Source organism: Meleagris gallopavo, chromosome 2 (genome assembly GCF_000146605.3).
Source record: "Meleagris gallopavo isolate NT-WF06-2002-E0010 breed Aviagen turkey brand Nicholas breeding stock chromosome 2, Turkey_5.1, whole genome shotgun sequence".
Taxonomy (NCBI): Eukaryota; Metazoa; Chordata; class Aves; order Galliformes; family Phasianidae; genus Meleagris; species Meleagris gallopavo.
This window is the reverse complement of record NC_015012.2, coordinates 107,902,215-107,915,197: the sequence shown is the minus strand read 5'-3', so window position 1 is coordinate 107,915,197 and position 12,983 is coordinate 107,902,215. Positions and strand designations below refer to the sequence as shown.

At 39.8% G+C, this 12,983-nt stretch overlaps 1 protein-coding gene across 1 annotated transcript in view; it reads left to right on the top strand.

Moving 5' to 3' along the window:
• Positions 1-12,983, top strand: part of LOC109366351 (transcription factor AP-2-beta) — a 61,635-nt gene that overhangs the window by 32,640 nt on the left and 16,012 nt on the right. The window contains exons 3-4 of the mRNA XM_031552657.1: positions 6,764-6,905; positions 12,351-12,464. Coding sequence (XP_031408517.1) covers positions 6,764-6,905; positions 12,351-12,464 — 256 coding nt within the window. The remainder of the gene's footprint in view (positions 1-6,763; positions 6,906-12,350; positions 12,465-12,983) is intronic.

Below are 12,983 nucleotides of genomic sequence, written 5' to 3'. Positions count from 1 at the left end.
TTCCCAGATAAATTATAGACAGACCCAGGAGATATTTTCTTGGCTTTTATTTGTTGTTTAAATACCATTCACCAAATACTGACGGGGTCTCCGAACATTCAGCTGGGAGAGGCAGGTTCAAACCCCTCAGGCAAAGGGAGGAAACTCTACCCGAATCTCTTCTATTCCGGGTGAATCCACTAAATACTCAGTTTGTTGTCTGGCTGCAAGGAGCAGCTCTGGGAATTTCAGATCCCTCTTCCTTGATGTGGAGAGCACTCAGCTCATCCTAAAGGTCAACACCTTCCAGGATTATAACCTGAAAAGTCCATACAGATATAGGCAAGTAGAATGAGGTCTCAGCACGTATTACCACAGAATCACAGAACTACTGAGAGGCTGATGCTGCAAGGGACCTCTGGTGATCTTCTAAGTCAACCCTTCTGCTCAAAGCAGTGTCAGACTGGGGAGGTTGCTTAGGACCCTGTCTAGTCAAGGTTTTGAATATCTCCAAGAATGGAGACTCTGCACGACAGAAAAAAATATTGAATCCACATCTAGGGAGATTTTTTTCAGAACCTAAGAGAACATCTGAGATCTCCATGGACCACTGAGCACATAAAACAACAGAGATGCTGTTCAGAAATATAGATATGTCGATGTTACACTTTTCTGTAATAAAGAGAAAGACATAATTAAGCTGCAGTCTTATGAAAGATACCAGTATAGGGGAATAAGAGCTGTTCCTTATAGCCTTCAGTGAGTCTTGGGTCTTAGCAGAGAAGAATAAAAAGAGTAATGTGGCCAGTTACTCAATCATTAGAAGTGGAGAGGGAGGAAATCTTTCAATTGCTGGCCTGGGATTGATGGTAATGTACTTTTACTGTAAATCACAGTTGGATCCCTTTTTTCCCAGGGATGAAAATAAGTTTCATAGCCAATTTCAAACCTATTCTTGATTCTGTGCTATTGCTTCTGTTCTTGTACTATTCTACTGTGAGATTCTAAGTCCTAAAGATTTATACTGAGGAGAACAGAGTTGACTTTGACACTGTCCATCTTGCTTCAACATGCTAAGCATGAATGCTATCCAGTGGAATTTTGGGGAAAGGTACTGCCATGTATGTTCATGTTCTAACAGAAATCAACTTGAAGCTCATTTTCTGTACAAATAACCTTTGGTCAAAATCTGCAGTATGGTTGAATTCTATGTGGGATAAGATATTCTCCCTCTGTACATGCAGATGTCACTTCCAAGTTGCTATAATTTGTGGCTGGATGAGGCAGAAATGGAAACACATAGGCTCACTACAGTTTTTAGAGGTCATGAAATAAACAGCATTGGCTTTTAGTGTGTGATGTTAATGCAGAAATTGACATCGTTATTTTTCAGCCTTATTGATTCCCCAGATACCAGGTGGACAGTGTGGACTTCTCATGTAGGTTCTGGACTGTGTCATTCTTGATTAGGGTAGATGGTATTGTTGTTGTATTGTTGGCATTAATATCCTACAGGGTAAGAATATGCTTGACCTCTTGAGCATCAAGTTGAGCTAAAAAGAGGCAAAGCTAGTTGTATGGTTACTACATACATTGTCCAAAGACATCTCAAAAGCCTCTGACAAAACTGAGACTCCTCCTTGTCTAAAATAAACTAAAATCACTATGATCTGGGGAAATCTAAGTTCATCAGAGAGAGATTTCTAGGCTGTAGCAGCCATCTGAAGAGCCAGGTTTTATGAAAACTATTCTGTTTTTCACTTTGTTTTTAAATTTTCCTTTCTACAAATTTGCATCTCTTTTGGTTCAGAGTGACTGATGGCTATTTAGTGTTGCTGCTGCATTGATCAGGTTGCACCTTTATTGTCCTTGGCAAGAAATTCTGCGCTCAAAGTATAAATAGCTTGACAAACCAGCTCTGTTCTCTATGTTGTCATCCAAATAGATCAGCACAATGTGTGGAAAGGAAGACTGGGAGACAGAACATAGCATTGCAGCAGTGATTGGGCATAGCTTTGTATGTCGGGAATGCCCTCTAGTGCCTAAGTTAGAGGAAGGGAAAGGCCATTTTTCCAACCAGCTCTTAAACAAACAGACAGACAAACAAACATGTTAAAAATCTTACACTTTAGCCAGTGCAATAAAGGCTTCTCCATTAAGTATAATCAGTGCTAAGGCTAAGTGTTACTGCTAGCTCAAAGGAGTCAAAAGTACCTCCAGTGAGAATAAGGAAGGATGTGAGAAGATGGGAGATACCCCCATCTGCTTGGACAGGTCACTCATAAGGCAGAGAAAGCATAAATGTGACTGCAGATGCAGATAAAGAAATACATGAATGGATTTTAAAACAGCAGAATTTCATACAAATGTCATAAAAACTATTCATGACAAAATCTGGAATTCTTTTCATGACAAATCTAATTGAAACACTACATTCACTTAATACAGAATTGACTATATTCATCATCTGGGGACAAAAACTCTTGAGAAAAAAAGGTCACTGTTTACTTTTTTCACCCTACCAGCCACACTTCTCCTCCATCAGCCTTTGTTTTAATTTCCTTTCACTTGTAATTCCTCCCTTCTCATCCTCCAAATTGAAAAAAAATCTGTTCACTCCACCTTCTGCTTGTCCCTCCTCCCCCTTGGGTAGCATCTCTGCTATCTGGAGGAGCTGAAGCTGAAGAGAGAGCAGGAGGTTCAGATGCCAAGTGTCCCTCTCCTGGGACACTTCTTCTTGCCTTCACTCTGCATAGGAGCATCTCTCAGTCTTGCCAGACCCAGGAGAGGCTCCCGCTGCTCCTTGCACCTGCCTGCAGAAGCCTGTCAAGGTACGCAGGCTGGTCTCTCCACTGAGGCTTTCCAGAGCTGTCTCTGCCAATTAATCTTCGGTAACTGTCGTTTTCCATCATGCAAAGTTCTCTGGTCAATTGTCAAGCTACATAGGAAAGGAAGCACTGCTTATATGTACAAAGATGTGGGCTGGATTTAAGTAGAAAAAGCCAATGATCCTCAGCACCCATTCTTTGTCTCTGTGGGAGGAAAGTGAGTGAGATATTGTACAGAGAATTTTGATTTTAGGTAGAAACAAAGAAATTAGTTGTAATTGCCAAGAATTCTAGGGGTTTCTACCTCCTTCCTGACGTAAGTAATAGCAAAGCAGAGTAAAGCAAATCATAGAATCACAGAATCATAGAATGACCTGGGTTGAAAACGACCACAGTGCTCATCCTGTTCCAACCCCCTGCTATGTGCAGGTCACCAACCACTAGACCAGGCTGCCCAGAGCCACATCCAGCCTGGCCTTGAATGCCTCCAGGGATGCTTCCAAATCTAAGGTGAAAGCCGAGTAATCGCTCCGTTCAAGTTTCCAGTATTTTCACTTTCTTCCCTATAGTGAATGTTAATCAAAATTTTGATGTAGAAATGGAAAGAATGCATTCCACGACATTTTCTGCAAACCACTTTCCACAGTCTTAGTTTTATACTGTGCATTAATGCCAGAGACTTCCATTCATTGAGATCAAACGTGCACATTTATGTATGGAAGTACATCACAACCCACTTCTAAATACACTGTTATTTAGTTCCAGTTCAAAAATGACATATTGCCTCGACTCTGAAGTATGATAAATCATGTTCAGTACAGTGTTTCCATGTCCAGATTTGCAGTTTTATCTGGAAATTTACGTTGTAATTTAGAATGCTGATTCCATATGTCGCATGGAAGTATGTGCTTATATGTGAAGTTAAATAGCTTTATAATTTACATTCATAATCTACATCAGTTTTCCCTTTCCACTAAAAAAAAAAAGATATTTAAAAATCTTTTAACTATTTACAGACTTATTTTGTTCACGTAATCACTTATGCAGCCAAATTTTTTTCCTACCTATGTGCATCGCTGATGCGTAAATCCTTTACAGTTTCTTTTTGCTCTTGACTGTTTCTCTTCATCCTTCTCTTCATCTCTTCTACCAGCAGCCAAGTCACAATCACAATCTCAGCTACCGACAGAACGGGCAGATCCTGTAATTTTATATAATTTTCTAATATTATCCAATCACTTTTGTATTTTCAACTCCAGTAAATAACATATGCATCTGTGGAAGGATTCTTCTTAATGGCAGTTCATGTTTTCTTTTCCTTCTTTTTTGACGTTATGTGAAAACATTCAAATTTCAATTGGTTTATTGCTGAACGTGTTAAATAAATGCTGACATTTTATCACATAAAATTTGGTTTTCTTGAAGATAGCAAGTTTTCCTTTCCAATGGCTTTGCTGACTACATTCTATGTGTCATTAGTTGAGTCTGACTTGTATCAAAATAGAGCTGTCTGGAGAATGGCAATTCCACCTGATGATAGCTTCAAAGGATTTGATTTTTGTCTTCTTTCTGCACTGACGTGAAAACAAACCTGTCAAGTGTTTTAATGGTGTTTTGCTGAAAAGCAAAACTCGATTTTGCACTTAATTATGCCTCTGCAGTTGATTCACTTCTTAAGCATTTATTTAAGGGACAGAAACAGAATAACAAAACAGAAATTTTGATGCCCTTCAATAAAAGTTTAGAAGTTACAGCTGAAATTTTTACCCTTTCTCATTTATGGTGAACCGAAGGATGGATGTTTTAGAAACAAGTCAGGTTGTATTATATGCCAGTTCATTCTGACTCACTGTTAAAATCCATCTTATTTTCACTGAAAACTGTTTGACTTCAGAAAAGTTTCCAGAATGCATAGGCCAAGTAGAAACCATTTGTCTTTCCAACCCAGATTTGGTTGCTAACTTCTTATTCTTCTCAGAGATACTGAAAATCTGTAACTATGAGTACAATTTTCAACTTTTGCATATAAAATCATTTACATCTGAGAAGGTAGTTGTTGACTGATGTCAGCAAACAAGTTGCCTGGGAGTATTCCATGTACTGGTATCTGAGTCCAATTAGGTCAAATATACATATAATCAAGTATTCCCTTATGAAAACAACATTTATATTTTTTTTTGGTAAAGTTCCTATAAAATCTCCAATGATAGAATGGAACATCATAAACTTTAAAAAGGTGGAGAATAGTGATCATTGCCTGTGATCCATTACGCCTTGTGCTGCCTGCAACACAAAACCACTTCTCCTATCAGAGTTTCCATCTTCCTTGACTTTGTGTGGTCAGTACAGAGCAAACTTAGTTTTGCTGAGGAGAGGACTTGTCTCCCCTCATCATCTCTACTGGGATATCTTCTCATGTCCCACTGTAGTCAGTGGGGAGAAATCAGTCTTTTGTGGTGATTAACAAATGAACTAAAATAATTTAATAATTAAATACTGAATTAAGTTGCTTAGAAAAGTTGTGGGATCTCCATGGTTGGAAATATTCAAGCCTAGGCAGGAAAAGGCCCTGAATAACCTTATCTAAAGCCTTGCTTTCAACAGGAGATCTCCAAAATTGCCATCTAACCCTGTCTTTTCAATAAATTATACGATTCATTTGCCTTCTACTTTGATGCAGGTTATGTTCTTCAAGTGCTAGTTTCTACCTTATGACTGTAAAGTTTTAGCTCAGATACCAATATTCTCTTTTAGTCACATTAATCTCACTGCAGGTGTTCTCAAAAGAAGTCGTTGCAGGTCTTGCATCCCCCCTAATTGTCCATCTGGGGCATCAGCACGATCTCCAAAGGGCCAGAATCCAATGTCACCATCATGATGGCACTCAAGTGCACACTCCTGAAAACAAACAAATGGATCAAAAAAAGCCCTAACCCCAAAGTTATTCTGGAGCACAACCCTGTTAGTCATTTATACACATGTGCTCCAACACACACTTCTGGTAGCTGACCTGTTTCTACCTTCTACTTTGAGACAAGAGCAAGCGTGATCTCAAAGTACCTATTTCCCACCAGGAAAAGACTAACTTAGGCACAGATGTTCACACGTCAGTCAGCTGTGTTTGATCAGCTAAATCTCATGCCAGGGTAGTCAGAGTCCCAGCATGCAGATCACGGAGCATTTGGTAAATCATAAAATCTATTTCAGGCTTCTCTGACTTAGTAGAGTGGGACAGATGCTTCCAGAGGCATTTGGTACCCAGCTTGGAGTTGAGAGTCCAGTCAGCTGACGCAGGGAGATATTCAATGCCTACCTTTGTCACAGACTTCTCATAAAGCCTAGTCAAAGTGTTTACACCAATTTCCCCACCAGTAAAATATCAGTTGTGATCTTCATTGTCTTCCCTTTTTATTTTGTCTGGTCTATTTTCTGGAAACGGGATTGTCACTTCTGTTGTACTCCATTGTGGGGCATATGCACTGTGCTTGCTGATTTAACTCCAAGAAAATATGCTGAAATGGATATTATTCCCACAGATCTACCTTGGGGTAGAAGGCTATTCTTCGTTCAGAAGTAGAAAAGTGAAGTGTCGGGGTCGAATCCTGGCTCTTCAGAAAGTTTTGTTCTCACTCCTCATCAATTTTCACACCTTAAATATTGATGAGATGAGTTTACAAAACTTTCACAGCTACCCAGTGTTCTACTGACAAGGGAGATAGCCAAACCCGAGAGTCTTGACTAGTATTTTCTCATGACAGGAGCATCCTTCCTACCTTCTGTCTGTTACCATCTGATGATAAAGCACAAACAGTTGAAATGGACAGAAATCAGTAATAGAGATTGGAAACGAGTGTCTCTAAAAGTGTCTTGCTATTTATTTATTTATAATAATGGTAGAAATCGTATAAGGAAACTAAAATCCTAAAAACGGACTGACCTGTTTTGTTTACCCACAGGGGAAGCATTACATTTGGCCAGAGATTTCGGCTACACCTGTGAAACAGAATTCCCTGCCAAGGCAGTAGGAGAGCACATTGCCAGACAGCACATGGAACAGAAAGAGCAGACAGCAAGGAAAAAGATGATCCTAGCAACAAAGTAAGAAGGGGGAATAATGTCAATTAAATCTGTCTGTTGTTTTTCCATTTTGAATCTGGGGGCTGGAAGAGGGAGGAGTGGGAATAAAGATCTGAGATTGTGGTGACTGCCATCACAACTGCTCAGTGCCAGAAAAGGAGAGCAAGCTTTAGCAGAGGTGCTGTAAAATGCTTGTTTACCATGAGAAGGTTTTAGTGGTGGCACTCTCCTTGCCTGCAGTTAGGGAGATGTACATCTTCCCATACTAAAAAGATGTGATTTGGGAACACAGAGAGAACGCTATCACATGTAAGAGCTGTAGGACAGAGCCTGGCTTTGCCTCCTGCTTGCACCACAGCAAAAACAAGGATGTGTGAGCAGGAGATCTAAGCTTCTGCTGAACCACTAGTTTCTGTTAGCTAACTAATGTTAGTCTGCTGAGGGAGTGTTTGCAGAGGGGCAGAGCCTCTCTGGTTGTAAGGTTTCCGTGAAGTCAAAGGCACTGGAACAATGTATACCAGCAGGGGAGCTTTGCTAAAACCATTAAAGACACACAGAGACACCAGGCTTTACTCAAAACAAGCCACTCACCTCCCTGGAGCAGCAACATCATGTTAGGATAACATTTCATCTGGGTTAATTAGCCTTAAGGAAAGAGGAATTAGGCTTTGTGAGCCATAGGAAATTGGAATAAATAGTCTGCATGGCATAAGTTAGACCTACACTAGGTGTGTGGTATACTTGCATGGGGTGGCCTTGAGTATAGTCATCCTCCTCCTGAGCTTGCTGCAGTATTACACAGGGATAGAGTAGGGGAGCTGAGTCCAGAAGCCAAGATACTGTAAATCTCTTTCCCAATATAGGAATGATTCAGGCTGAGATATATCCAACACAGAGGAATTGCCCTGAATTAGGGGTGAGAGATGACCAGTCACAGGATTGTCCTTTGCATCTTAATGTCCCTATGTGTGATTTGTCTGTGGGGAACAGAATGTATGGCTTTTGTGACCCTCTTGTGTCCAGAGATTTTCGTGCTGAAGGTGACACAGAGGTGACATGCATTGAAACCTCTCAGGCTTGTGAATGCCACAACTGCAGATTATGGTCCTCAAAGTAGAGCACCATGTGATGTGGGGAAACTTATCAGGTGTGAAGTTGAGGAGACCTCTTTAATCATGTTCCTAAGTTGGTTAAAAGGAATAATAAAAGGAATATCATCTTACTCTTACTTACATATATTTTTTAGAGCCCAGGGGTTTTCAGAGACATGAAAACATCCTCTCTGCAAGATGTGTCTCTCCGTTGATACATAGCCCATCAACAGTCTGCACCCTATAACTTTGTAAGGGCTGGACATACCACTGTTCACCATGTAAACAAGCGTTAAGAATGTAAATTGCCCTAGCTCAAAGGTTTGCCCAACCTATAAAACATCATTCAACTTTAATGATAGAAAAAGTTTTCTCTTTTCTGGCTCTAGAGAGATATCATTTTGCTGCAGATTGCGATAATCAGAGGATGACTGTCATGTCCTTCCTCCACTGAGGGACAATACTCTGACTACTTTTTCTCATCACTCCTTATCTACTCTCCCATCCTCCTTTACTCTTGAGGTAGGGAGTCATGGACATCCATTACTCCAAAACTCTATGAACTTTATGCTTGTAGGCTTGTTCTGCACTAGTAAAGTAACTTAAAAATTTTTTTTTTTTTTTTTTTCCTCTTTTAATCAGTACTAGCAAACTGATCAGTGCTCTGTCGGCAATCGAAGGCCAGGACAGAACCTGCTGTAGTCAGAGCACTTGCTAATAGGGACCGATGGGTCAATGTGTGAGCTACTACTGCCCTCTCCTGTCTGGAAGGGGAACATTGCTGCACAGACCAGCCCCAGATAGTACAGGACGCACAGGTCCATGACTTCCTTTTACTAGCTTGGCATTTCCCAGCCATACTTCCACGTATCTGATAGCAGGTAGTCTTGTTATTTGACAGAGGTGTATATTATTCAACCTACATAGATAAGATCTAGGCTTCTAATATCATTAAATTCATAATCACTGCCTCGTTCTTGCAAGTGAAGATACTTGAAAATGGAGTCAATTGTTCTTCCTTTAACAAAAATGACAATGAAATTACAAGGTGGTAAAATCATTCAAAATAAATTTTGCCTATGGAAATAAATTGAGTGCCACTTCCTGCGTGTGTTGCCACTGTCTCAATTGGGACAGAGCCATAAAAGCATTCCTTTGGCAGAACTGGCTAGATTTTCCACATTTGGATTTTTAAGGAAAAATAAGGGGAAATAACAAAATTATTTCTGCAATTCCTGGTATATAGGTGGAATTCTGTGCTGGATTCAGACATTCAACTTTGGTGATTTGGGTTAGCTTGCCCAAACACTGGTACCTACAATCATTTGAGATGAACTGGTAAACTAGTTTAGTAACCAGCAGCTGCTCCAAAAAGTTCATAGGCATCTTTTCATTACCGTGTTGCATTTTCTATTTCCTATGGATGTCTTAGATACTACATATCCATATGTGAGCATCTAAATAGAGCCCTTGATAACTGCAGTGTAGAAGTCTCCATTGTCTGGTAGAAGCTCCATGTGTTATCAAGAGCATCTATATCTTGCAATCATGCAGTCCGTCCATCCTGAGCAGATGCATCTCTTCCATGTACAGAACTGTGATCCATGTGCTAATAAAGACTACAGATTACTTCTTTGGACACCAATAGCCCTCTTTATCCCAGGCAGGGCACTAAACCTGAAGTAACTCAGTTCACCAGCCCACTCATTTCTACCTGATCTGAGGCTATATTGATAGTAATACAATGAATGAGATCAGGGATATCTTCTGCTGTGGAACAGACCATTTTTAGTAGCCTGTTCTGCTACAGAACACCACTTTAATGGCTCTGTCCACTGTGCTAAACTACTTGACCTTCTAAAACTACCTCTCTAAAATGATTCCTCACATTTGCTCACCAGGATCTGCTTAGGACAGTGCTAGTTGATGTAACAAGGTATTACTATGGCCTATTCTAACAATCTGATGGTCTAGACAATGAAAACTCAGAGCCCTGGTTGACAATTATCGTGGGAAGAAGAGATGGACTCTGTAGCCAATATGCAGCACAGAACACAAGTGACAGCAAAGGCAGAATGAAGCACACTTTGGCTAGGAACTGAAAGGATAAGCTTGTTAGGGACAGAATCATGAGCTAGATGAGCTCTTGGTTTGACCCAGCACAGATGTTTTTTTTACCTTTTTCTAATCATATACCAGACCATCCAATCTATCACAGATCATTAGTTGCCTCCCTTGCAGAAGTGTCCAGGATTCTCTACCTTGTTTATTTTTATTTTTATTTATTTATTTTTTTAGCTGAGAATCTTGACACAACTAATCTCTAATCATCTTTCTTTCTCTATGCAAAGTCACAGTCCATCATGGTACACAGCTGTCATCCCTTCTCCCTGTCACTACCCCAGGTAATGTTTTGTTAGTAGTGCAGGCACTGAGACTCCACTTTGAGTAGAAATCCCCTTGCTAAAGTAGGTTACTGCCTTCTAAATGTTTTCATGTATAATAAAAAACTTTTCTTCTTTTCTTTCAATCTGCAACATTCAGTAAAGACTTCTGACATGTGAAGATGGAAGGGAACTTAATTGCACACTTGGTTCTGACACTTCCCTTTGTCAAAATATAAGAACTTGTAAGATGAACTTTTTCAACAGGTAGAAAGTAGAGGTTGGAGGAAGGAGAGAGGAACGGTGTTGACAGGGCCGATTGGGGATAGCAGATTGTTTAGAAGCCAAAATGACTGACTGTTTTCAGTTGTTGAAAGAAACTGTTTTTCCTCTAAGGATCTGATTCATTAAAACTGTATGCCACATTTACATACGTTTCTGCTGAATACATCTCTTTGCCTGAAAGGCTAAGACGATGCTGTCTTTTCAAGCAGTGTCTGAGTCCACACCGATGACAAGTGTTCAGAGAAATCAGGATTGGATGAAGTCCAGTGTCACAGTGGGAAATAGCTTTCTGCATTCCCTCTCCTCTTAGGATATAGCCATGCTTTGTCTGTGTTCAAATCTGGTAGAACAGTGATATAATGAAGAGTAAAAACAAGTTAGCAGAGTTTCCTTACTTGTAACAGGGCCAAGGAGAGACATGATCAAGAACAAAAAGCTGAGACTGCCTGCTTAATTTCTGCTATGTCTCTGGCCCAAAGGACAATCATTACAAGGTCGTGATGGAGAATATCAACTCTATGTAGGATCAGATTGCAAAGCAAATGTATGCTAGCAGAAATCATACCATACAGGTTCTCTTTAGTATTAGAAACTGGGCTCAGACACAAAGTAAGTGATGCACACCCTGTGGCATCATGTTGAGATTTAATAATGTATTATTAAAATTATAAACTGCTTCTTTGATCTCTGCAGTATCTTCTGTGCATGTTGTGGGAGACAGTCTACACCAGCATCCATTTTCAGGAATCAGTTTTTATGTAGTCACATTGTTTAGGAGCAAAAACACATGAACCTTATCTGATAATGCCAGTGGGTCAGAGGATGTGAGAAAACCCCTGGCAACATTTAGTTTACTTGTTTATGTATAGTCAGTACAAATCAGCTGAGTATTAAGCCAGTATCACGCAACATAGCTGAGTGTCCAGATTATCTGGAGGGCACTGTGCCCCTCCTGAATTCATGTTAAGTGCCTGTATTCCTGATACACTCAGAGGAAAAGGGGCCAATCAAAGAAGTCTTGAGACAGACATTTGGACATCTCTCCTTTTTAATTTACTGAACTGTATCATAAACCAATTGAAAGAAAGTGACTTCTTGCCATCCAAGGTCCAGATAGCATTCTTCTGAGGGCATGCATCAAACTCAGCTGGATTGACTCCCTTTCTTCCTTCCTTTTCTCTTTTATAATGAATTAATTGTACATGCGTTAACTAATTGACAAACTAGCCCAATAAAATAATATCACAAGTATGAAAATATCTTATTGTTAGATCCTATATAAAGATATCCCTAGTGCTGAGGTATCTTGAGAAGGAGATAGAGGGGGAAGATAGACTTACTATCCTTTATAAAGACCTTAGACTGCTGGGAGGTCAGGCAAGACATATTCTGAACTCCCACTGCAAGATGCTGAAACTGGGATCATAGGTCCTACCTACCAAAAGTCTTCATTAATGGGATATATTAATCCTAACATGGTTTCAGAGATGAATTATTCCTCTTCAAGAGATTCTGTATGTTGCCTGTTCTGGGAATTTGGGACAAGGAGGTGAGGGAGGATTAATTTGTCTTTAACTCCTTTAACACTACCTCTGCCAAGCATTTGTTACGAATGAGATCACCCAGTATAAAGTGGCAGTGTTATGGGGATCACCATTTCATAAAGTTAGCTCTATCTCATTTAAGGATATTTGTTTTCCTTTTAGACAAATATGTAAAGAATTCCAAGACCTTCTCAGTCAAGACAGGTCACCCCTTGGATCCTCCAGACCGACTCCAATACTAGACCTCGACATCCAGAGACATTTAACACATTTCAGGTATGATTTTAAAAGAAGAGCATTTTTGTAAATACTACATTTGAAGATATAATTGTATTTGTTTCCTTACTTAAGTCTATATGTCTACATATGGACTGCAGTATTGTCTATATTCTGTTTGTTATCTGTGCATGCTAGAAGCTTATGCTTACCCAGCAAAGTACCTCCAGCTGGTTGTATTCACCCTGCTGCAAGGGTAAGTGAGTCAGTCATTTTCTATATCTACAGGCCCAATATCCTCATCTCTAGATGTGAGCCAAATCACAAGCTAATCAAGAGAGAATGAAGATGATCCAGAAATGTGGAAATAACATTCTCAGCTGCACTGGCTATATAAATGAATTAAAATACCAATGAATAGAGGAACAATTGAGGTGCATCCTTATTAATTTTCTAAATAGTTCCAGTGCTTTGTCTATGCTTGTAAATCCATTTGAGATTATGTCACTGTAATCATCCTATCCTATATAGCATATAGATACTTTAGCCTCCAAACCACACTGGCCTCAAAGCAGATTG